The sequence below is a fragment of the Aethalodelphis obliquidens genome, unplaced genomic scaffold (genome assembly GCF_003676395.1).
Source record: "Aethalodelphis obliquidens isolate GAN/ISIS:26980383/991018 unplaced genomic scaffold, ASM367639v1 scaffold122, whole genome shotgun sequence".
Taxonomy (NCBI): domain Eukaryota; kingdom Metazoa; phylum Chordata; class Mammalia; order Artiodactyla; family Delphinidae; genus Aethalodelphis; species Aethalodelphis obliquidens.
In genome coordinates, this window is record NW_020838066.1 from 194,375 (window position 1) to 221,556 (window position 27,182).

General features: G+C 36.7%; 1 protein-coding gene and 1 long non-coding RNA gene across 6 annotated transcripts in view; one reads left to right on the plus strand and one right to left on the minus strand.

Annotated features, from left to right (window-relative positions):
- Positions 1–27,182, minus strand: part of IARS1 (isoleucyl-tRNA synthetase 1) — an 80,934-nt gene that overhangs the window by 48,904 nt on the left and 4,848 nt on the right. For all 5 annotated transcript variants that reach the window (XM_027098378.1, XM_027098379.1, XM_027098377.1 and 2 more), the window contains exons 2-10: positions 25,236–25,361; positions 24,534–24,690; positions 24,167–24,286; positions 22,186–22,268; positions 18,658–18,775; positions 14,431–14,578; positions 5,356–5,443; positions 5,029–5,089; positions 2,113–2,208 (exon numbers count right to left, since the gene is read on the minus strand). In XM_027098378.1, coding sequence (XP_026954179.1) covers positions 2,113–2,208; positions 5,029–5,089; positions 5,356–5,443; positions 14,431–14,578; positions 18,658–18,775; positions 22,186–22,268; positions 24,167–24,286; positions 24,534–24,690; positions 25,236–25,354 — 990 coding nt within the window. In that variant the 5' untranslated portion in view covers positions 25,355–25,361. The remainder of the gene's footprint in view (positions 1–2,112; positions 2,209–5,028; positions 5,090–5,355; positions 5,444–14,430; positions 14,579–18,657; positions 18,776–22,185; positions 22,269–24,166; positions 24,287–24,533; positions 24,691–25,235; positions 25,362–27,182) is intronic.
- Positions 6,284–12,558, plus strand: LOC113615686 (uncharacterized). The gene is made up of 3 exons (XR_003431080.1): positions 6,284–6,294; positions 7,312–7,318; positions 12,462–12,558. It is a non-coding gene; the product is annotated as an uncharacterized LOC113615686 (long non-coding RNA).

Consider the following 27,182-nt stretch of genomic DNA (forward strand, 5'->3'; position numbering starts at 1 on the left):
TTTACAATGATCCTGTGAGGAAGGCAGATAGATGTACTAGGTTTTCATCATGTGTTCCCCTCAGACAAACCAGCAAGTATCTCCATTTTACGGATGAAGAAGCTGAGGCACAGAGAAATAACTCAGCTGCAAAGTGGCAATGCTCACATTCAGAACCAAACAGCCTGGCTCCAGAGTCCAAGGTCTTTACCTCTTTGCTATGCTGTTTGAATATAAAATTAAAGGGACTGTCTTGGACTAAATAGTGAAACCAAACCCTGGTTTGACTCCAAGATAAACTGGAAAGCCAGTATGGTTCCACCTGGGCCTATGTTCAACTCTCGCTATGCTGAGAGGCTGCCTAGCGTGATGCGACATGTGCGTGTGGCACGTGACAGCCAAGGGCAATGACAGCCTGGCCATGAAGGAAGACCCTGAAAAAAAAAACAGTAAGCAACACAGACAGGACAAGCCCCAAAGTCCAGCAATTTGAACCATTTAGTATAGAGCAAACAGCCCTACTCGATTCGACTAGCTAAGAGCAGCATTCCTGAATGGAGCCAGAGTAACAGGTAATGTTCAACACGGTCATGTAGAAGTGCATAGACTCTGTGGAGAGATCACATAGCACATTGTCTGGCAAAACCGCAACATGGAAGGTCTCTTGGAAAACGTCTACCAAGTGGGGTTAAAGGCTGAAATTTAAAGATCTGATCTTCTATAACATTAACCTGCCTGGCATTCAGGACAGATACACACCAAGAAGTTACCTTTTCATTATTTATTAACAGTGGAACAATGACACCAGTTGACCCTAAAATTATAATGAATAGCTGAAATTTGACTAATTACTAAAACTCAATAAATAGTATTATCAAGAATGCTTACTTTCCATCTAATTTGAATACTGACCAGGTATTAGGTGGTATTAAGCAATTGTTAATTTTATTGGGTATAATGGCATGGTGGCTATGTTAAAAATAAAAGTCCTTATCAGTCAGAGATGCATACAGAAGTATTTGCAGATGAAAGATATGATGTTGAGGATTTGCTACAAAACCCTCCAGCCAAAATAAAAAAGGTGTTGGGGAAGGGGACAGGGAACGAGACAGATATAACAGAAATTCCAAATTAATAATTAAAGCAGCTGGATAATGTGAACATAAGGAATATTATATTTTCTTTACTTCCGTGTATGTTTGAAGACTTCCATAATAAAAATCCCTGCAGAGATTAAGTATGAAAAAAAAAAAGACCAACGGAGACAGACTAGCTTCACTGCCTCTCTGACAAAATGATCAAGCCAAGAGGAATTTGTAGGTCCCCAGTGGGTGCTACACCCCCCGCAGTACACACTCTTACAGTGTCAGGCACTGTGCTAAACGCTCTATATGGATGACTCCACTTAATCCCTGTAGTTTCCCAGACGGGCAGGTACTATCATTCCATGTCACAGAGGAGGAAAAGGAAGTCCAGACAGGCTAAGTAACTTACCCAGAGATGGCCTGTTAGTGGCAGAGCTGTGACCTAAGGTGAGGTCTGGTTCTAAATGTGTGCCCTTAAACCCTATGCTCTTGTTTTACTCATATACAAATTACATTAAAAGGATTACATTTTTGGAAAAATTACTCTGGGAAAAACTTAAAATTAACCACACTGCATAGCTTTGAGGAAAGAGGTCAAATTCTCCCTTCTGATCATATAGTATTTATTTAGTCAAGAATACAGCAAAGGTGATGGAACCTTTCAGAGTTTTGATGGTTGTGGGGACTGTATGACTCTATGCCCTTGTCAAAACTCCCAGAACTGCATATCATAAATGGCAAAGTGTACAGCAAGTAAATAGTGAATGAATGAAAACACAGCATGCCTTTTAGAAAGACTAAATGCCCAGCAACATTCAGGATTTAGCACACCATTTTCAAAAATCAGCTCAGGGTGAAAAGGAATTACAGATGCAAGTTTTATAAGGTTATCTCTGGGGGCAGTGAGCCTGAAAAGAGGTTAACTCCATAGTGTGAAAAACAGTGAGAAACATCTCTCTTCTCTCTCCCTGTCACACACACACACACAACTCAGTGGCCACTGACGTTTATTTCTCATAAATGCATTTGCAAGACATATACTACTCACAGCACCAAAGTAAGGAGCTTGGTGTACAACCCCAGTGCCTTCTTCCTCCTTCACATAGTTGTCAACAAGCACAGTAAAAGCACCATTCTCTTTACACTGGAAAAGAAAGGTTATCAGGCTTAAAGAGTAAAACAATACCATACCATAATATTAATTTAATAACAGTTTTTGGTAAGAGCCTGAAAAATCTTTTAACATGCAAAATTATTTTCAGAAATAGAAAAGACAGAATAATTCAGATTGGGAAGAAACATGCTAATTCAATACATCGTTTCCATGAATAACAGGTCATCACTTATAAATGAAATAATTATTTGAAGACTTGCAGAGAAAAATTTCTAACTTCCTTTGCCACAAAACTGTGCTTTTTCATCAGTTCTTCCAACCTCACCCCTGCCCTAGAATGCAGTTTTTCGTGAAAATGTCTCAGACGATGTGCTTCCTTAACCATTCACTTCCGGGTATATTTTCAATCACTGCATATGCTTTGCTGCTCCTTTTCCTTTCAGTCCAGCTCAGGTTATTCAGTAATAAAAGGCAAACCTTGGAAGAATCGGTATGGGAGCTGAGTTACAAGTTCTAGTTACAGGTACTCCACCTACTGTAACATGAAGGGAAATGTTCTCAGTTTGATTTTCTTTGTAACAACAATAAAGTCAGGTTCATACACAAACACTACAGACCTACTTCTTCTACCTTTATCTCTTAATATTTCTTTTCTTTGCTTTCTTACCTCTCTGCCTTTGCAAAAAGTACTTTCAGAAATTATTTTCACATTTAATCCTATAATCCTGTGAAAAAGGCATCAGCAGTCTCATGTTTTAAAAATATTCTGGTTGTATTTGAATTTCACAGATGAACAAACTCTGAACAAAGATGAAATGGTTTGCCCAAATCATACAACTAGTAATGACCTGAAAGAAGGTCTTCTGGTTCCAAACGCAATTTTATTTTCAACTATATCACAACTCTTTAATTCTCTGGCATTCACTTAAAACTAAACTTGAAAAATAACTATGAATTTTTAATTGCTATAACCCAAGTCACCTGGAAATATTTTTGGTGTGGTATGATAGGTGCTAAAAGGTGTGTCTTCAATAGTTTAAACATGGAGAGATAATATGTGGGTTCTTAGAATCAGATGTAAGAACAGGGAATACAAAGGTATCTTACTGTTTCTAACTGTAGAGGGTTTCTAACAAAGAAACCCTACATTGCATTCCTATCTCTCGAAGTCCAGTTTTAGATCCTTCCCCTGCCAAGGATGAACTGGGTCAGCATTCACACAGAGAGTTATAGTGCTGTCCTTCAAAGACAACATCTACTCTCATAGCTCTCACTTAATATTTCAGAACATGTGTATTTTAGGTATACACCAGATGATTTTTGTCTTCAAAGAATTTGCAGCATCTTTCTAAAACTCACCAAACGTTCTAGAAATTTCAGGAAGCTAACTGAATGGATAGTTGTTGTTCTTAAATAACTTAGATCAGTATGAACTGAGTGCATATTCCAGACAGACTTCTGATTTAACCTAAAGTTCCTATCTATTGTGCTCATGTGCATTTTCTGAGAGGGCTGAACTTTCCTTAGGTTCTCAAAGGGATCTAGTGTAAGAGGTTTTAAGACAAATAAAAACAAATACAAGAAAAAATAAAACATGTTATGATACAGAAGAGAAGAATGCAGGAATGATATTTTTCGGAGGGAGAAACCAAAGAAGCATTTCAAAAATTGCTTTTTTTTCAGATGGCACCTGAGTTTAGCCTTGAAGAGTGTCAAGCTGATATGACGTTAAAGCAAGGTGAGGGTTTTTTAAAAAAGAGGAGGAAGACAATAAAAACAAAGGCAGAGAGGGAGGAAAAGAAAGGGCCAGTGTGATGGAAGCAAAGGATATGTTTAAATCAACATTAGGGAATGTGGTTAGGGAGTAGGACTGCCTTGTGTCAACTGGAGAATACCCATTGAGGAATGTGCTGGCAAATGACTACAGGCTCAAGGGAGGGACCAGACCAGGTAAAGTGTTTGGAAATCCATCAGCAGCAACATGGAATGAGGAGGAATGCCATTAGTTAGGAGATAAAAAACATGGGAAAACACTCAGGTGCACAAAAATGTAGAGGCAGATGTGACGTTGTGGACAGAGCCCAAATGGCAGAGATCACCTGCATTAGCCAAACTCTATCCCTACACTGAACCAGAACAGAGGTAAGCAAATATTTTATCATGGGCTATGGTGTAAGGTTTTGCTGGCTAATGCTACGTCCAACTGAAATAATTTCCACATAATGTGTAAAACCGGGTCTGAGAGTGTTGCTCATTATTTCACTCCAAGACCTATAAATAAGAACCAACAGGAAATTCCTGCTGACTTTATTCTTTTGTTGTTGTTGGTGGGGTTTACAGCTACAGCTGTGGATTCTGTTGCCAGAAAATGGAAAACCACATAAAATAGCTTTGTGACTCTTATAAGAACTAAGTTACTAAATGTCTGAGCTTAAAGCACCCACCTCATCAATTCCTGGAAATGAACTCTGTTTACTTTTACACACACAGTTTTGTAAAAGCACTACCTTAAGTTTGTAAAAACAAAACTCAAAAAACAAAAAACACCTCAACGACTTGCCTGGGTGATGTGTGGACTATAAACAATACAAATATACACACATTAAATCTTATCAAAGTAACTGATTCCTTATGTAATCTGAGAAAAGTATTTAAAAATTCCTATAGGATTTTAATTATTAAAGCAAGAAGGCAATACAAACAGAATTTAATTTTTGTAATACTAAAACAGATTTTTGGATTTAGGCACACTTGTACAAACAATATAACAATAAGACAATATAAATACCACTCCAGTTATCAAATACTTGGGTTGTGGACAGCTCCTGTGGTAGAAGTCTCTAAGCTCACCTTTATAAAATAGTCAAACAGCGGTCTGTATTTCTTGCCTTTGAGATAGGCACCAGGCAATCTAGAAAAAAGAGAAAGGCAAACTCACAATTAAAATTATCAAAGAAATGAGGCTACAGCCACATCAAGTTATCATTCCCTTCTGGTTTCCTTGTTCCTAAATCATGAGTGCTGGAACGTGTGACCTGAATGTACTTGGTATTAGTACTTAAAACTAAAGTTGCATAATATAGCTTTTGGGCAATAAAGTATCTCACTTTTTAAAGCTAAAGACACACATGCACGTGCACACACACACACATACAAATCAATGAGGTGTATATTCACCTTTCAAGGATCTCATAGTCACTCTCCAATTTATAGAGGGCTGATAATCTGGCTTCCATTAAAATGTATAATTTTCCTCTGACAGCATCTATGAGAGCAAGGGAAAAAGTGGACTTCAATGATATTCAGGCTTTGGCTTACGCTAAAGACATGCATCTGCATATTTTTCCCTCCAGGGGCTCCTATATCACCTGCATCCAATGTGCTCAGCACTGACAGAGGAACACCACAAAGAACGCTAGGGCACACGTGCTTTCCAAATACGAAAAAGACAAAAACATCAAATGCTGTTAAGGCAGCTCATCAGTTGTTGTTAACTGCACCTCTATTCATTTTAAGTAAATTAATCTTTTCTCCTACCAAAAGTAACATATATGAGTGCTTAAAATCCGTAACATTAGCAAACCAAGAAGAGATCACAAAGTAAAAGTTTCCCATAATCTCATACTCCCCACCCCACCCCGCCCCTGCCTCGACACTATCGTTTCAGTGTCTATTCCTCCAGGTGTTTTTCTACGTATATATCAACATACATATTATGTAAACATGTAACTTAATAATTATGGGATATAACTCAATACAGTTTTGTAATTTGTTTTCACATAATACATTGTGAACATTTTCTCATAATGTTAGCACATATAGATTCTCTCATTCTTTTAAATAGCTTCTATAGTATTCCATCTTATGGAGGTACAAGTTATTTTTAACATATCAATTAATGCTAGACAATTAAACTGTTTTCAAATTGCTACTGCTATGAACACTGGGATAACGAATATTCTTATACATGTCTTTGTACCCATATTGGAAACATTTCTGAAGGATACTATCCTAGGAAGAGAAAAGCTGAAACAAATGCATAAACATATAAAATTTAATAGATACTGACAAATTGCCTTACAAAAATTTAGGCTAATTTAAACGCCCACATGTAAAGTATGACATACCCAAGAATATACTAAAGCTATACCTAAGAATATACTAAGGCTGTAAGAAAAATGAGTATCTATGGATCCTTGTGAAGGCCTTTGCAATTCACTGAAAAACTACCACAAATAATGTTGCCATCCACCAGTTCTGACCTCACAGGAACTTCATTATAAGTGGAGTCTATATTTTCTGAATAAAACACAGAACACATGGTACACAAGAACACAAGAAGTAAAAGAGTTGTATGCAGGCAGATGAATGACATGATTGAAATCTCAGCCAGATGGCCTTTATGGCTGTCAGGCTTACTACGGAATGGCCATGATCCACAGGCAACTCAGGAAACTTATAACAGACAGAAATGCACTTGCAGGGAGAAGCAGCAGTAGACACCAGAGCCAGGCTCTATGTGGAAACAGCTCCTTCCCAGTTGATATCGCTAGAAACCAACTCTTGGTCTTAGCTACTCCTAAGGCACAGCTAAACAATGATAAAAATATCTGATGCCCAACACTTTTCCATTCCTTTCTCAATATTCTTCCCTTGATAGCACAAGCTATTGTGAATCAAGTTAACTGTCTTGTAAGACGGATTCTTTTTCTGGCTATGAGTTTTTCTTTTCTTTCCCTGACTTCCCCCTGCTCCCCATAAACTATAGAAACCTGAAGGTACCAACCTTCTTTTTTCATATAAATCTCTATGGAAAGGGCCTCATCAAGACTATGGTTAACTTGACCACCAGGAAATATTTGAAAGGTACAAAGTTCTCAAGTTCTGGTACCAATTCTATGATACTATGATATAGAGTAAGAAATATATATTTGGTCTTAATCCCTGTTCTGGCAGAGCTCTTAAAACCCTTGGAATTTCCTAAGTGGTGGGAAGGTGTCTTTTGTTACGTTAATGGAGTGACTTTTGTAAAACCCCTAGGTAACCTAAGGATGGTGAACCAAGCACATGGCTACAGGGTTGGAACTTTCATACTCCACCTCCAGCCCCCTCTGGAGAGGAGAGAGGGGTCAGAGATTGAGTTCAATCTCCAATGGCCAATGATTTAATCAATTGTGCCCATGTAACAAAGCCTCCATAAAAACCCGAAAGGATGGGGTTTGGAGAGTTTCCAGGTTAGTGAACGTATCCACATGCTATGAGAGTAGCCCACCCCAGTTCTGGGGAGAGAAGTTCCTGTGCTTGCGACCCTTCCAGATCTCACCCTATGCACTTCTTCATCTGGCAGTTCATGTGTATCCATTACAATCTCCTTTTATAATAAACCAGTAATCTAGTAAGTACAATGTTTCTGAGTTCTGTGAGTTGCTCTTCGGACCCAAGGAGGGCGTCATGGGTTGGTGAGAAGCCCAGGTGACAACCGGAACTTGTGACTGACATCTGAAAGGGGGCGGGGGGGTTGCAGTGGCAGGGGGAAGTCTTGTAGGACTAAGCTCTTGACCTGTGATATCTGACTCAAGCTCCAGATAGCTAGTGCTTGAATTGATTTAATTGCTTGGCGGTGTTGAGAAAACACATACTGGAGATTCCTAATAGCAATGATACGCCACCCCCTTTGAATCTCAGGTTCTTCATCTGTAATAGGAGCATGATGTATAAAAGTATTATAATCTGAAAAGTATATGAAATTTTTACTTTTTATATCTCTGTACAACGTTAATTTTTTTGTGTTAATTTTAATGTTTTGTGTTAATTTTTCAATCAGAAATGAAAATGCTCTTAGAGGTTATTTTTCTGATTAAATCTAATACTTTTTCAAAAACTTCTATTTTTACTCCACAAAGAAATGTAGGACTTCCCTGGTGGTGCAGTGGTTAAGAATTCGCCTGCCAATGCAGGGCACACAAGCCCTGGTCCAGGAAGATGCCACCTGCCATGGAGCAACTAAGTCTGTGCGCCACAACTACTGAGCCTGCGCTCTAGAGCCCACGAGCCACGACTACTGAGCCCGTGTGCCACAACTACTGAAGTCCACATGCCTAGAGCCTGTGCTCTGAAACAAGAGAAGCCACCGCAATGAGAAGCCCACACACTGCAATGAAGAGTAGCCCTGGCTCACCACGACTACAGAAAGCCCGCGCGCAGCAACGAAGACCCAATAAAGCCAAAAATAAATAAATTAATTAATTAAAAGAAGAAAAGAAATGTATTTTTTTTTCTTTTTAACCATTGCATCAAATAGGATAAAATGCCTAGGAATAAACCTACCTAAGGAGGCAAAAGACCTGTACTCAGAAAACTGTAAGACGCTGGTGAAAGAAATCAAAGGTGACACAGATGGAAAGATACACCACATTCTGGGAGTGGAAGAATCAATATGGTCAAAATGACTATACTACCCAAGGCAATCTACAGATTCAATGCAATCCCTATCAAATTACTAGTGGCACTTTTTGCAGATCTAGAAAAAAAAATCTTAAAATTTGTGTGGAAACACAAAAGATCTCGAATAGCCAAAGCAATCTTGAGAAACAAAAATGGAGCTGGAGGAATCAGGCTCCCTGACTTCAGACTATACTTCAAAGATACAGTAATCAAGACAGTATGTTACTGGCATAAAAACAGACATATAGATCAATGGAACAGGATAGAAAGCCCAGACATAAATCCACGCACCTATGGTCAATTAATCTATGACAGAGGAGGCAAGAATATGCAATGGAGAAAAGACAGTCTCTTCCTAAGTGGTGCTGGGAAACCTGGACTGCTACGTGTAAAAAAATGAAATTAGAACACTCCTTAACACCATACAGAAAAAAAAACCCAAAATGGATTAAAGACCTAAATGTAAGGCCAGATACTATAAAACTCTTAGAGGAAAACATAGGCAGAACACTCTTTGACATAAATCACAGCAATACCTGGATCTACTTCCCAGAGTAATGAATATAAAAACAAAAACAAACAAATGGGACCTAATTAAACTTAAAAGCTTTTGCACAGCAAAGGAAACCACAAACAAAAGGAAAACACAACTCACAGAATGCGAGAAAATATTTGCAAATGAAGAAACCGCCAGGGGATTAATCTCCAAAATATAAAAAATAGTTCATGCAGCTCTACATCAAAAAAAACCAAACAATGGAGTATTATTCAGCCACAAAAAAGAATGAAACAATGCCATTTGCAGTAACATGGATGGATCTACAGATTATCATACTAAGCGAAGTAAGTTAGAGGAAGACAAATATCATATGGTTATCACTTATATGTGGAATCTGAAAAATGATACAAATGAACTTATTTACAAAACAGAAAAAGACTCACAGACTTAGAAAACAAACTTATGGTTACCAAAGGGGAAGGTTGGGGGGAGGGATAAATTAGGAGATTGGGATTCATATATACATACTATTATATATAAAATAATCAACAAGGACCTACTGTATAGCACAGGGAACTCTAGTCAATACTCCATAATAACCTATATGGGAAAATAATCTGAAGAAGAATAGATATGTGTATGTATAACTGAATCACTTTGCTGTACACCTGAAACTAACACAATATTGTAAATCAACTATAGTCTAATACAAAAGAAAAATTAAATAAAAAACTAAAAAAAAAAAAAAAGTAGTATTTACTTCTACACTGGACCAAGAAGGAAATTCTGGGTAAAAAAATAGTCCTTTTCCTAGGCCAAGGGAAATAAGTAGATAAACTAGTTGCTTGGACATGTAAAAGAGGGGAGTAGGAATCAGTAAACTAAGATGTGTTCCACATGTTTTCTTATATTATTTTCCTCTAAACTCCTGAAAATATACTCTTGACCTTCACTCTGTCCACTTCTTAGGGCTTCCTTTCTGGATCCCTTGCCTCAAGCCTTGGAATTCACCAACATGAAACAGGCATGGTTTATCCTTTCAGGAGGCCCAAACAGTTGGATTATTTCCAGCTTTAGAAGTACACTGGAAGCTAACTGGCTTTGCTGTGCTGTTTGAAACTCATTATCAGATTTCTCCCTCCAAAACATATCCTGCTACATAACACCATACCTATGTATTCACTACTAGAAAATTATTTAGTAGAGGTTTTCTGGGTTTCTAAGAAATTTTAATAAAAGGCAAATTTCCCCAGGGTTATTAGCACATATGAGTGATTATGACATACCTAAGAACAGATTCCCAAACAATAAATCATAAGACATGTGACCAGAGAGTTCATGCTACCTCCCAGCCCCAACGGCTTTACTGATTCTAGTAAATACATTTATTTTTTGTATAATTTGTAATAAGTTTATTAAGTTATAAGTATAAACTATGTCCTGATTACTAATACTGATGTCTATTTAAAAATCAAAATAAAGAATATTTTTAAAATAATAACTAAGCATGACTTAAGCAACTTTCTGAGAAAATTTTAGATGTTCTCTAATATTGTATCCAACTCAGTTTTCCTTAATGAATTGTGTTCTATTTCTAGTGTGACCCATCTATTGTCTATTTATTTCCTCCTATCTATCATGATAAGACTTTTTAAGCATTCATTCATTTAATTGATATTTATTGAATACTTATTTTGTTCTAGGTAATGGGTTATAAGGGCATAGCGCTAAACAATACATATCCAGGCCCTGCCTTCACACAAACCCAGGGAGTTAAGAGATTTTTCCGTTACTTGATAATAACAACATCCTTGGGAATTCCCTGGCGGTCCAGCGGTTAGGACTCCATGCTTCCACTGCCGGGGGCCTGGGTTCGATCCCTGGTTGGGGAACTAAGATCCCATAAGCTGTGTGGTGTGGCCAAAAACAAACAAACAAGCAAACAAACAAAAAACCCCCAAGTTTATCCTGATAATCTCTCTTTGTAGCTAGATAAAATTACTTGAACAACTTCTACTAAAAATGCCTCTTTTAAAGGGAATGTACTTCAACATAATAAAGGCCATATATGACAAGCCCACAGCTAATATCATACTCTGGTGAAAAACTGAAAGCTTTTCCTCTAATATCAAGAACAAGATAAGGATGCCCACTCTTGCCACTTTTATTCAACATAGTATTAGAAGTCCTAGCCGGAACAATTGGGCAGGAAAAAGAAATAAAAGGTATCTAAATTGGAAAGGAAGAAGTAAAACTCAGTATTTGCAGATAATATGATAGTACATATAGAAAACTCAAGACTCCACCAAAATCTCAGAACTAAAAAATAAATGGAGGGACTTCCCTGGTGGCACAGTCGTTAATAATCTTCCTGCCAATGCAGGGGACACAGGTTTGATCCTTGGTCCAGGAAGATCCCACGTGCCGCAGAGCAACTAAGCCCGTGTGCCACAACCACTGAGCCTGCGCTCTAGAGGCCGCGAGCCACAACTACTGTGCCTGTGTGCCACAACTACTGAAGGCCATGCACCTAGAGCCCATGCTTTGCAACAAAAGAAGCCACTGCAATGAGAAGTCCGTGCACCACAACGAAGAGTAGCCCCTGCTTGCCATAACTAGAGAAAGCCCACGCACAGCAACGAAGACCCAATGCAGCCAAAAATAAATAAAAATAAATTTATTTTAAAAAATAAAAATAAATAAATGCAGTAAAGTTGCAGCATACAAAATCAATATACTGAAAGCTGTTGCATTTCTATACACAAATAATGAACTACCAGAAAGAGAAATTAAGAAAACAATTGCATTTACAATTGCATCAGAAAGAATAAAATATGTAGGAATAAGCTTAGGAGAGGAAATGAAGGACCTAGACACTGAAAAGTTTAAAACATTGATGAAAGAAATGGAAGACACAAATAAATGGAAAAGTGTTCCATGATCATGGATTCAAAGAATTAATATTGTTAAAACGTCCATACTACTGAAGGAAATCTATAGATTCAGTGCAATTCTTATCAAAATTTCAATGGCATTTTTCACAGAAATAGAATAAACAATCTTAAAATTTATGTGGACCCACAAAAGACCCTGAATAGTCCATGCAATCTTGAGAAAGAAGAACAAAGCTGGAGGCACAACACTCCTTGATTTCAAACTATATTACAAAGTTCTAGTAAGCAAAACAGTATGGTACTGGCATAAAAACAGACACATAGATCAACGGAACAGAACAGAGAGCCCAGAAAGAAACTCACACATAAGACAATTAATTTACAACAAAGGAGCCAAGAATATACAATGGGGAAAGGAGAATCTCTTCAATAAATGGTGTTGGGAGAACTGGACCACTCTCTTATGCCATACACAGAAATTAACGCAAATGGATAAAAGACTTTAACATAAGACCTGAAACCATAAGATTCCTAGATGAAAACATAGTTGATAAACTTCTTGACATTGGTCTTGACAATGTCTTTTTTTTTTTTTTTTTTTGGCTCTGACAACAAAAGCAAAGGAAACAGAAGCAAAAATAAAAACAAACAAACAAAAAATGTGGGACTACATTACACTAAAGCTTCTGCACAGCAAAAGTAATCAACGAAATGAAAAGGCAACCATCTGAATGGGAGAAAATATCTGCAAATCATACAGCTGATATGGGGCTAATATCCAAAATATATAAAGAACTGATACAACTTGATAGCAAAACAAACAAACAAACAAACAAAAAAAAACCTACCAAACCAATTTAAAAAATGGGTAGAAGATCTGAATAGACATTTTTCCAAAGAAGACAATCAGATATCCATCAGGTACACGAAAAGATGCTCAATACCAGTTATATAAGGGAAATGCAAATCAAAACCCCAATAAGGTATCACCTCACACCTGTTAGAGTGGCTGTTTTCAAAAAGACAAGAGACAGCAAGTGTGGGCAAGGATGTGGAGAAGAGAGAATCTCTGCACTGATGATGGGAATGTAAGCTGGCATAGCCACCATGGAAAACAGTATGGGAGGTTCCTCAAAAAATTAAAAATGCAACTACATATGATCCAGTAATTTTACTTCTGGGTATTTATGCAAAGAAAATGAATACAATAACTTGAAAAGATATCTGCACCCCATGTTCATCACAGCATTAATTATGATAGTCAAATTATGGAAACAACCTGTGTCCATCAATGGATGGATTGATGAAGAAAATATGGTATGTATATGTACAATGGAATGCTATTTGGCTGTAATAAAGACTGAAATTTTGCTGCTTAAAACATCATGGATGGGGCTTCCCTGGTGGCGCAGTGGTTGAGAGTCCGCCTGCCGATGCAGGGGACACGGGTTCGTACCCTGGTCCGGGAAGATCCCACATGCCGCGGAGCGGCTGGGCCTGTAAGCCATGGCCGCTGAGCCTGCGCGTCCAGAGCATGTGGTCCGCAACGGGAGAGGCCACAACAGTGAGAGGCCCGCATACCGCAAAAACAAACAAACAAAAAACACCCCATCATGGATGGACCTTGAGGGCATTAGGCTAAGTGAAATAAGTCAAAGAAAGACACATAATATATTATCTCACTTATATGTGGAATAAGAATGAAATCAAAGCAACAAAAATAAACCTCATGGATACAGAGAACAGACTGGTGGTTGTCAGAAGCAGGGGTGTGTATGTGTGTGTGTGGGGTGGAATGGGTAAAGGGAGTTAAAAGGTACAAACTTCCAATTATAAAATAAGGCGTGGGGATATAATTTATAGCATGGCAACTATAGTTAATAATACTGTATTACAGGGCTTCCCTGGTGGCGCAGTGGTTGAGAGTCCACATGCCGATGCAGGGGACACGGGTTCATGCCCCGGTCCAGGAAGACCCCACATGCCGCGGAGTGGCTGGGCCCATGAGCTATGGCCGCTGAGCCTGCGCATCCAGAGCCTGTGCTCTGCAACGGGAGAGGCCACAACAGTGAGAGGCCCGCATATCAGAAAAAAAAAAAATAAATAATAAAAATACTGTATTACATATTTGAAAGTTACTGAGAGAGTAGATCTTAAAAGGTCTCACCACAAAAAAAAAATTCTGTAAATATGTATGGTGATGAATGTTAACTAGACTTACTATGGTGTTCATTTCATGAGGTACACAAATGTTTATTTTATTGTAAACCTAAAATTAACATAATGTATGTCAATTATACCTCAATTAAAAAAGTAAAAAAAAAAAAGGGAAGAAATGTAAGCTTTCATTCTTTCCCAAAATTCATTAAAATTATTTTATTCATATTGATCATAAGTAACCAGGCTCACACTTACCTTTAATCTTCACATACTGCATATCTGGATTAACACACAGGGCAAGGTTACTAGGTAGAGTCCAGGGAGTAGTTGTCCAGGCAACCAAAGATATACTTTCATCTTCCTCCAAAGGGAAAGTTACAAATATTGAAGGATCTTGAACATCCTGAAATAAAATGAAATAAAGTATTCTTTTACAGATTCCATAATAGTAGACATGGAAGAAAAACGAACTGATCCTAAAGAATAAAATAAACTTTTATTTTCAGAATAAACTGAGCTTTAAAAAAATCTGCCATATTTGTAAAAAGAAAATACAAAGAGAGAAATTCCAAATACATTTTTTATATAAAGAAAATGCTTTAATAATTACCTTAGTAATCACAAATAAAACATTTATAGTGTAGCAAGTGGGATACATAAATGAGGTTTCACTATTACAATGATCTATTTTATAACAAGTCCATAAAGAATTAGGTCAATAAAATGACGATTTTGGAAAACAGTGTTATTCTTTATTTGAATTGAAGGGTATATGAGAATTCTTTTCAACTTTTCAGGAAGTCTGAAATTATGCCAAATATTAAAAACAAACACAATCCTTAGTACACACTCATAGTATGGCCAAAGTGAAAAAAGACAGAAAATACTAAGTGCTGACAAGGATGCAGTGTCATCAGAACTGTCTAGTGGAAGTATAATCCCTTTGGGGTTAGAGTGGGAGGCAATGAACCATTGTCCATGCATGGGTCAAATCTGGCTGTTACCTGTTTTTATAGAGCCCAAGACCTAAGAATGGTTTTGACAGGACTGAAAGATCTGGCCAACAAAGTCTAAAATATTTACTATCTAGCCTTTACAAAGTTTGCCAACTCTTGTACTAGGGCTAAATGTAAGTATACGTTATGACTCAATAATCCCACTCCTGGGAATGTGTATATATGCTCCCCAAAAGACAAGTTCCAGAATGCTCACGGTAGTACTACTGATAAGAGCCAAAAATTGGATATTACCCAAATGTCCATCGACAATAGAATGGATAAGTTAAATACTAGACAGTCATTAAAATGATGATCTACAACTACACACAACATGGATGACTTTCACAAACATAATCTTGAGCAAGAGAAGCCAGATGCAAAAAAAGAACAAAGTGTACAATTCCGTTTATATTTAGTACAGAATCAGCAAACAATGAGGTTGGAAGTGAGGACAGTGGTTGCTATAGAGGAGTGGGGGGATACATGCTAAACTGAAGGGACCATGAGAAGGGAGAGCTTTTCACAGGTTGCTTGACAAGGTTCTTCTTTAACTTTATCTGGGTGTTGGCTTCACATTCATTTTGTGCCAGTATATGGAACAGAGTAAGTAAATGGAGGAGCAAAAAAATGTTGTCTTATTAAACCAGGAAATAGGTACTAAGATATAAAAATTATTAATTTTAGTATGTACAGTAATAAACATAAAAAAATTAAAAAGCCACTGAAGAGAACTCTAAATAAAACATTAATAGTGATTTCCTTTGGGTACTGAAATTATAATTTTTTTCCCTCTTCTTTATATCTTCTATGGCTTCTAAATTTTCCACAATGAGCATAAGCCTCATAAATAATCACATCAACCAGACTTCTAAAAACTAAAAATTTAGACAATATAAAAAATAAATATTTTTATATACCACAAGTTGGTTTACCTTTGGAAAAGTTGGAAGGACTTTCTTCTGTAACTCAATTTAGTTCCATACAGCTTGCTCTTTCCCAATAAGAGAATGTATTTATTTACTTATAGAAGAGTATACACTTTGAAAACCCTAGGACCTAACAAGCTATAATGGGACTCTAACATGTAAAAATTTAGTTACCAAACAAAATTTCAGCATAGTACACAGGATTTATATTACAAAACATTTGGAGCAACACCAATTGTTACCATTTAAAAAGAAAAAAAGGCTGTGCCCTCTGAACACCTCAAATATCTGTCAAAAGAATGAATAAATAAATTGTAATCTGTTATATGAAACACTATACAGCAGTTAAAAATAAACTTAAAGCTACATGTATCAATATGAAGAAAATTTAAAACAATGTTTAGTATAAAAGGCAAGAATAAATAGAAATAATAAGAAAAATGCAGAATAAATACAATGAATGAGATTTAAAAACTTGCGAACAACACTAAATACTGCTTACGGATACTTATATAGATAATAAAAATATGCATGAAAAAGAAACACCAAATTCAGCATAGTGGTTACCTATCAGGATGTGAAGAAGGAAATGGAAAAGAGAAATGTGCTGTAAATAAACAAACTGTGGTATATTCACCTACACAGAAATTAGAACAAAAGACCCAAAACTACACATAACATGGATGACTATCACAAACATAATGCTGAGTGAGTAAAGCCAGAAACAGAAGAATACATAGTGGATCTTTCCATTTCTTCAAAGTACAGAACCAGACAAAACTAATCAACTGCTATCTGTGACATTTGATGTATTTGAAATCAACAATGGATGCATTTAGTGAAACCCATGTTTTGTTTTTTAATTTTTTGGCCACGCCACGAGGCTTGCGCGACCTTAGTTCCTTCCCCAAAAGAGCCTGTACTCCTCAACGGGAGAGGCCACAACAGTGAGAGGCCCGCATACCGCAAAAAAAAAAAAAAAAAAAAAAAGAAGTACTTATTTCTATAAAATGCAGAGGACAGAGAAAATGTTAGATTATGGAGATGTAATCATCAAAACTCAGATTGTGGGAAACTACAAGATAATATCTGTTTCCCAAACAACAATTTGCAAGGGGGAAAAAAAAAGAAAAAGAAAAACATAAAAAGAGAAATGGAGCCCTACACATTAAAACAGACCTAAAAGACAACTATTACCGTGTATGAACCTTCCTTATGTCTCGATTAAAACAAAACAAGAAAACACAAACCAAAAAAAACAACTAGAAATAACCTGAGGGAAAAAAAGGATGCTGTTTATGAGACAAATAGAAATGTGAACACTGATGATATCCAGGAGTTAAACAACTACAGAATATTTAATATTAAGAACATTAAAAATGATTGATGATGACTTCTTAAGGTGTGATAATGGTACTCTGGTAATGTTAAAGAAATATTTCTTATCTAGTGAAGATATATAATGAATTACTTATTGATAAAATGATATGTCTAAAATTTGCTTTGGAAAAAGGGTCTGGGAGAAGTAAGTGGAGTGTGTAGATGGGGCAGGATTGACCAGAGATTGTAGGGGATACACGATAGGACATGGGAGTTAATTATTTTGTTAATTAATTATTCTGTCTACTTTTGTATATGCTTGAAATTCTCCATGTTAAAGTGTTTTTAAAAAGTAAGCAAATACAGCAATATATTAAGATTTGACAAAACTTAAGTCTTTGGTACTCAATAGTTAGTATATTATTCTCTACACTTTTATGTGCTTAAAATATTTTATTAAAAAAACATAATAACATGAGCACCGCCATAGAAGGGTATTTAGGGGACAACAGGCAGGCATCATCATGCCTACCTCACAAGGATATGCAACGATCCAATGGGATGTTGAAAGCATTCTGCAAGACGAAAAGTGCTTTTGAAATGCAAGTGTTAATAATAATGATATGCAGGTAAATACACAGTTTATTTACAGCACATTTCTCTTTTCCAAACCTTAGCCGTGAGATGGAATTCCAAACAAATCAACATCCTTTAAAAACAAAGAGGGTTAGATAAACTCAGAAATAAAACACCCCTTGAATATACACACATGAGAACAGATAGTTCTTATTCCTGAAGACTTATACAGTCTTTACTATCTCCCTGGATAAGGTAAAGCAGTACACTTTGTAAACAACAGACACGTCTAAACTCTTATACCAACGACAGCAAGTTATTCCATTCATCAACGATCATAACACACCACCAATTGCAAATCAGATCTTCCTCCAAATACTTCTAACAAATAAATGATATTACAAAGCCTCAGATGAGGCACAAAAACACCCTAAGCTGTAACCCTTATGAAACAGTGACTGGAGGAAAATAGAGCAGAGCTGGACTTATTAAACAAAGAGAGGCATAAAAATATGGTTAAAACAAGCAAAACCTATCACATTAAGACACATCATTCACATCACTCCCGCGGCTAACATTCCACACTGGGACTAAGTTACCATGATCACCACAGCCATTTAACTTCTGAGTACGTAACTTAACACCAATGACATCTCACATACCCTGTAATTCTGGTGAGATTCAAAGTTGGAAAGTGGAGTATTGCATGCAGTGGAAAAGGGCATGACTTTCACTCCTCTATAAACAAGGCCTTTATCATAGAGCTGTTTGAAGACCCACCTGGCAAGTAAAGAGACAGAATTTTACAATTACATAACCATAATTCTATTTTCCCAAATGCAAACATTTATGCCAGTTTCTGTCTGTAGAGTTTCTCACAGCCAAAGAAGTGGAAACACAATGTCTCTCAACTGGTGAATAGCTGGTAAATTACAACAGCTCAGTATAATGAGATATTATGTAGACATTAAAAGTGCAAATAACTGTTGACATGGAAAGGTGTTAATGACTTGATGTTGACTGAGAAAAGTAATTGACACCATACTGTACAATGAGGTACCAATTATGTAAAACTATGTATCAGTATACACATTTACATTTTTAGAGGTGCTAAAAAAGTAGATTTTCACCAATATGTTAACTATGGTTGGGATTTCAGACTTTTAAAAAAAAATTTTTAATTTACTTATTTATTTATTTATTTTTGGCTGTGTTGGGTCTTTGTTGCTATGCACAGACTTTCTCTAGTTGCAGCAAGCGAGGTCTACTCTTCGTTGCGGTGTGCAGGATTCTCATTACTGTGGCTTCTCTTGTTGCGGAGCACGGGCTCTAGGCGCACAGGCTCAGTAGTTGTGGCGCAGGGGCTTAGCTGCTCCGCAGCATGTGGGATCTTCCCGGACCAGGGATCGAACCCATGTCCCCTGCATTGGCAGGTGGATTCTCAACCACTGCACCACCAGAGAAGCCCAGACTTCTTGTTTTTCTTAATAGTTTTCTGGTATACTGCTTAAATTTCACTGTAATGGACAGTTTTACAGAGGCAATTTAAAAAGTATAAACCACTGGGATTAGGATGAGACATCTCTCCTACAGTCAGTCAAAAACTTTTATTAAACACTTAAACATGTTGCTCTAAGCTAAATGTAGCAAGACACTGGAAAACAGTCATCCCAGGTTCTCCTGTGGTGACTACTCACCTTTCCCAACTGGGTGCCAGAATTCATTTGGTAGGAATCCTTACTTGTCTTTAACTCATTTTTACAGTTCGATTCCTATGTACTTGGCACAATAAATGAATTAAATTCTCTCCCATTTGTTAAAATACATTTTTATGTAAAACTGTGCAAGTATTTTCATCGTATTCCTTTGGCTTTGGATAAAGCCTAAAAGGTGACATCTTGTAACAAATTTCCCAAGTTTAAACTCAATCTTAAATTATATACTCTGATGCAAGGACATTCACCGGAGACCAGAGGAAAAGTGTCAGATTTGCATCATAAGACCAAGATTCAAGCCTAAGAGCCATATAATTAGTTGTGTGATCTCAAGCAAGTCACAACCACTTGCCTTTACCTCAAAGTGGGTCCTAACCCAATCCACAGGACTTTCTGGATCATCTGAGAAAATTCAAGTGGAAGTACTTTATATACTCAAAAGCACCAACTCAATCTAAATTATCACCATTAAATTAATGTTATCATTTTAAATGTATCTCCTACTATTTTTTAAATATTCACCCTAGGTCTATATGCCTTATTTATATGCCAACACGTTCCTCAGGAATAACTAACATTCTAATAGCAAGAGGCTTTGAAAATGGTTTTCCCCCGATTCAAGTACGTTTTATGTAAATTAAGAAGTCTGATGTAGAGCTATATTGTCCAACATGGTAGCACTAGCCACATGTGCTCATTTAAATTTATTAAAATTAGAAATTCAGTTTCTTGGTCATACTAACCACATTTAAGTGCTAAACTGTCCTGATCTAGAGCATAAAGAGTACCTTCTTTTCCAGAAGTTTAAGAGAAACCCTGCTTTTTAGAATGCCCTAATCATGAGAACTCCAACTACTCAGTGAAATGGGAAGCCTCCCTGTCCAAAGTTTCTGCCATGTCAGAGAGTTTAATCAGCTCTCACCCTTGGGTACATGGGTCTGGAGATGCACCCACAGGGGCACATCAGAGTCAGAGGGTCTGAGAATTGTCCCACGGTATCTAGCTCCTCAAAGGCAAAGGCACGTGCCAAGCATGTGCAACAGATCTTGACTAAAAGAAATGTAATCAGGTAGATAGGACGACAGTAAGAGGCACAAGCACCTACAGTGCAGCACAAAAATATGTATCCTACAAAAGAGCTTTGCAACTCACCTGTAATCATGCATAATTTAACAAAAGTAGGACTCCCTCAAGGCCTGAGTTATATACATAGGTCATTTTGCAACCATAATAACTATTTGCCCATTAATGATACATAATGATTCTCAGACAATTGTAGGAGGCTCAGGTTAAATCACCTATCAAGACTGGCATTGGGCTTCCCTGGTAGTGCAGTGGTTCAGAATCTGCCTGCCAATGCAGGGGACATGGGTTCGAGCCCTGGTCCGGGAAGATCCCACATGCCGTGGAGCAACTAAGCCCGTGTGCCACAACTACTGAGCCCACGTGCCTAGAGCCTGTGCTCTGCAACAAGAGACGCCACAGTAATGAGAAGCCTGCACACCACAACGAAGAGTAGCCCCCACTCACTGCAACTAGACAAAGCCCATACGCAGCAACAAAGACCCAATGCAGCCAAAAATAAAGAAAATAGATTAAAAAAAAAAAAGACTGGCATTGCAACAGTTGTCTTATAATAGTAAAAGGAAGCAAAATTCATTTTGAAACTCATGAAACAGTGACTGCATATACAACTTCTCTTAGTAAAAAATTCAAGTACACATCTCTTAGACTTAATTCCTTCAAACAAACAAACCCATTTCTGAAACCTAATTTTCCTAAAATTTGGTACTAATTAATTTGACAAAAAACCCTTGAACTCACATCAGGCCATTTATATTCTTCATTTATTTTACTTAGTGTGAAGAGTTATATGTTCTGATATAGAAATACTAATGAAATTGATTAGAAGTTGCTGCTCAATCTGCTAGGGCCATTAAGTACTACAGAACATATGGATAACCTAATACCTTTCTAGAATCCAAAATTTACCGAATTCAAAAATAAACCTAGGGGTGGAAGGGGCGAACAGGTGGAGTACAGTGGAATTTTACGGCAATGCATAATTCTAGAATTATGGATATATGTCATCACACATTTGTCCAAATCCATAGAATGCATAACAAGAGTGAACCCTTATGTAAACTCTGGACTTTGCGTGATTATGATCTGTCAAGGTAGATTCATGAATTGTAACAAATGTACCACTCTGGTGGGGGATGTTGATAATGGAGGAGGCTATGTATGTGTGGAGGCACAGTGTACATGGGAAATCTGTATATCTTCCTCTTTTATATTTTTAGAGCATTTTTAGGTTCACAGCAAAATTAAGTCTTTAAAAACAGAAACAAAACAAATCCATCCCCAAAGATTTCAGATAATTGTGGATCTGAAAACAAGTGGATTCATGCTAGAGCATCTCTACTAACTAATATAACAAAATAGCCATTATATTTCAACTTCAAATAAACTTACCAGACAGATTCCATGAATTGTGGATAGAGAGTTTTGTAGTCATTGTCAAAGTCAATCCATCGGCCAAGTCTGGTAATAGTAGACTTAAAAAATATGAATATTAGAGTTTTTAGACAATGGTATTTGTTATGGAATAGCTATTTGTTTTACTTCTATTATCACTACATATGATGATTTTGGAAAAACAGATCAATGGTTCAAGTAAATGTATACTGTAAACAACACATTTTGCAAGGTTAAGAACAAGTTTTCTTGGCATTCATTCTATATGCAGGGAATGTTATTTACAAGTATTAACATTCTTTTATAAAAGTCTACCAAAACTACCATTTGGCAAACACACGTCTAACTGTTGCTGGCATGAATCATCAATGGTTGCTAAAATTACTGAGTCATAGTATGATAAGAAACAGGGTACTTACTAATTACAAAGGAAAAACTGCAACTTTACAATGGAGAAACCTGACAGAATCACCTTAGTGAACAAAGTGAACAACACCAATGAGACTTATCAGCATCATAGGCCTTCTGATATGATAGACTGAGAAGGGGATGATGTTACTTCTGAGGAATTCTTGCCAAAAATGTATAACCTAAACTGAATCATAAGGAAACATCAGACATTGAGGGACTTCTTACAAAATAACTGGTCTGTATTCTTTTAAAAGTGACAAGGTCATGAAAGACAAACACTGAGGGAATGTTCCAGATTGAAGGAGACTGAGGAGGTATGACAACTAAATGCAATCTATGCTCCTAGATTGGATCTTGCATCAAAAATAAAGATCAGTGGGACAACTGGTTCAATCTGAATAAGGTGTATAATATTGTATCAATGTTAATCCTGCTTTTGATAATTATACGATAGTTATTAAAGGTGTTAGCTTTTGGGAAGTGGGTGATGGGTATAGAGGCTCTTCATACCATTTTGGGGGGAGAAAAAAAAAAAGAGCCCATATGCATGTTATAATCATCAGGATTTTCCCCTACTGGTGACCAGGCAAGAAAGGTAGATTAAAGAAAGTTAGGTTAGGAGAAAATTGAGGAGCTTTGATTTTTAGGTTGATGAAATCAGATTTCATTCAACAATGAAGATAAGTTTTGAGCAGGAAGAGTACAATGAACAGTCTTGAGAGAAATAACTTGGCAGGCTAAGTGGAAGGAACATGAGCAAGAGACCAATTGGTAGATTCTTACAGAAATAAAGACAATGGTGGGTGAGAGACTAGGTTGTAGGAATGAAAAGAAATGTATAAAAGATACTTTAGTATAAGAGATACTAAGAAAGGCTTGATAGGATTTGACATTTGAATCGATCATGATGATTAAAGTTTGAAGTCTGGAAGACTGAGGGAATTCTGAAGAATAGCAAATTTGACAAAGTGGTAAGATAGTAAAGATGGAAAAAAATAAAAGCCAGACATGTTTTTAAGTTGTGTGTATATATATATATATACATATATATATTAATCTGAGAGCCACTGAGGAATGGGGGAGTTGAGGACCTTTGTTCCTAAGCACATCAGAATAAGAGAGGACAAGAGCTCTGCCGGCACCAGACGGTTACTAAAATGTACCAGTTGTGGGAGCTCTATTACAAAGAGAAGCAGTGGGCAAGATGGGAGTCAATATAAAACAATGGGTACAAATGTGAATTGTTTTTAACATCTGAATTTTTTTATTGCCGACATTCAAGTTAATCTATTTGCTAGGACAGCATGATTCCTGTCATATACTGTGGGTAGGTAGATTAAACATGGAAGACCAATCAAGCACATAGAAATCAGAAAGGAGAGGGTTCAGTTTAAGCTAACAGTTTAAGTAATGGAGTTGAAGATGGAAGCCAAACACTCCTTTAAAGAGGATTATCAACCCCTCTTTTGGGCACATATCATAAAAAGCGCAAGGAACCATAAAACATTTCAACCCCCATTTAAAAGCTAGAGTTTTTTTTAATTCTACTTAAAATAACCAAAAATACCTTCCACTCAGTAGAATATCGCATCACAATGGCTCGGCACTGACTGTTATATTCTGCAATCCCCAATCTGGCTACATCCTCTGGTCCTCTGATTCCCAGTGTCTTATCAATTTCATATTCCTGAAAATTTGCAATAAGATTGTTAACATCCCTGCCCTATGAAGCAAATGCAATTCGACAAAACTAGAAAACAGATTAAAAAAAATTAGTTCTCAGAAAATCTACAGAGAAAATGAACTATAAATAGTATTATAAAAATGAAGAAAGTCTGATTATAGCAAAAATTCATACTTTAACATATTATATAATGAAATCTAATGCTTATTAAAAAAATCAAAACATTATAAGGCTGGTGACTCAAACATACCACAGGTAAACCATGACAATCCCATCCAAATCTTCTGTCAACGTGAAGCCCACTCTGGTGAGCATATCTTGTAACTATATCTTTAATTGTCCCTGCAAGTATATGTCCATAGTGAGGCAGTCCAGTTGCAAAAGGAGGCCCATCATAGAAGGTAAATCTAAGAGGTAATAAAAATACGTTAAGTTACTTTAAAACAGATAGCAAAAATTTAGGACAGCATTTTTCTATAGATAGCTCCTGTAACTGTAGAGCCTTTGGGGAGAAGAAAAGCTGCGAGGCTAGGAAACTCAGACATAGCTGATTAGATATCTACTGTAGGCCCTGCCTTTAAAAAAGCTAATTATGACAGAGTTGGAGAGACCTGTATTGGACCATCCATCCTTCATTAATTAGTTCCATGATATAAGGGAAATTATTCACTCTGATCCTGAGTTATCTATAAAATAGGGCAACAAACACCTATGATAAAGTTTTTGAGCACAGGAGACACATGATGAAAACAGTAATTAAAGAAAGGACTGGTCTTTAGGTGAATGAAGACTAGAGGCAGGAAGTACCACAATAGGAGGCTATTACACTACTAGTCTAAATGCTTAAATGAGGGTAGTGATAATGAGAAAAGTGGAAAGGAAGAGAGTGACATATAAACTCTATTCGGAAGACCTCTTATTCTTAAAGACTCTACCAAAGAAATCCACATACTTTGGCCTATGTTTTGATTGCTTTAAGCATTCCTGAAAACAATTAAAGTCGGACCAAAACTGCAAGATTTTCTCTTCTTCAGCAGGAAAATTGATGTTTTCTGGAACTTGTTGTACCATTTTGTTACTGCAAGAGAAATCAAATTTATTATTCTCAAAAGAGAAGTCTAGGAATAACAGAGTACAATACATTAAAATAGATGTACCTATCACTAGCCATGATACTACCTGGTACTTAAAAAAAATTCCCCTTTTTTTAAGGTAAAGTTCACATACCATAAAGTTCACCCTTTTAAAGTATATAATATGGAACTTCCCTGGTGGTCCAGTGGCTAAGACCACACTCCCAATGCAGGGGGTCTGGGTTTGATCCCTGGTCAGGGAACTAGATCCCGCATGCCACAACTGAAAAAAGATCCCACGTGCCGCAACGAAGGTCCCGCATGCTGCAACTAAGACCTGGCGCAGCCAAATAAATAAATAAATATTAAAAAAAAAATAAAGTGTACAATTCATTTTTACCTTTTTTTTTTTTTTAAAGTATATTCACAAGGTTGGGCAACCACCACCACTCACTACTTCCAGAACATTTTCTTCACTACTCCCATTTCTGCCCTCCAAGAACTTGTACACATTAGCAGTCACTCTCTATTCTCCTCTTCCCCAGCCTCCTGGAGACCATTAATCTGCTTTCTGCCTCTCTAGATTTTCCTATTCCGGACATTTCACATAAATGAAATTATGTATATACAGCCTATTGCGTCTGGCTTCTTTCACTCAGAATTATGTTTTCGAGGTTCATCCATGTTGTGATATGCACTCATACTTCATTGCTTTTTATGGCTGAATAATATTTCATCATATGGATATGCCACTTTCTGTTTATCCATTCATCAGTTCATGGACATTAGCATTGTTTCCACTTTTGGACAGAGCTGCTATGAACATTCATGTATAAGTTTTTATGTGGACATGTGTTTTCAGCTCTCTTAAGTAAATACCTAGGAGTACAACTGCTGGGTAATATGGTACTATGTTTAACTTTTTGAGAAACTGCCAAAATGTTTTCCAAAGCTGCTGTGTCATTTTACATTCTCCCTGCAGAGAATGAGATTCCAGTTTTTCTACATCCTCACTCCTTATCGTCCATCTTTGGATTATAGGAAATCCTGGGGGTATAACATGGTATCTCATTGTGGTTTTGATTTCCATTTCCCTAATGATTAGTGATGTTGAGCTTATTGGCCCTTTCATACCTTCTTTGGAGAAATGTCTATTCATCCTTTGCCCATTGTTTAACTGGGTTGTCTTTTTACTGCTGAGTTGTAAGAGTTCTTTATATTCTAGATAAAATCCCCTTATCAGTTACAGGATTTGCAAAAATTTTTTCCCATTCCGTGGCTTGTTTCTTATTTTCGTCATGGTATATATTCTTTGAAGCACAAACACTTTTAATTTTGGTGAAGTCCTGTTTATTTATTGGTTTCGCTACTTCAACTTTTGGTGTCATATCTAAGAGACCACTACAGATAACAAGGTTGTGAAGTTTTAGCTCTTATATTTAGGCCACTGATCCATCTTGAGTTATTTCTGTATATGGTATGAAGTAGAAATATATGGTACCTTTAAATTTATTTCAGAATCTGTGTCCAATTCACACTCTTCACTTATTCTACCACTACAGTATAACATTTAGTAATTGTAGACAACACACTTAAAAAAAAAGAAAAGAAAATCTTGGCAATTCTGTCTAGTGATACTAAAAATTCATTAATCTGAAAAAATAAATCTCAAAGTAGGTAAAAATTCTTAGCTACATTCACAGGACAGAAAGCACTTCTGTTGAATCAACCTAATCTTTCTGAGGGAAACAAGCAAAACCTAAAAAAATTTTAAAGCTAAAAAGATGAGAATCACATTCAAATAATTCCTAGCTCATTCTAATTTT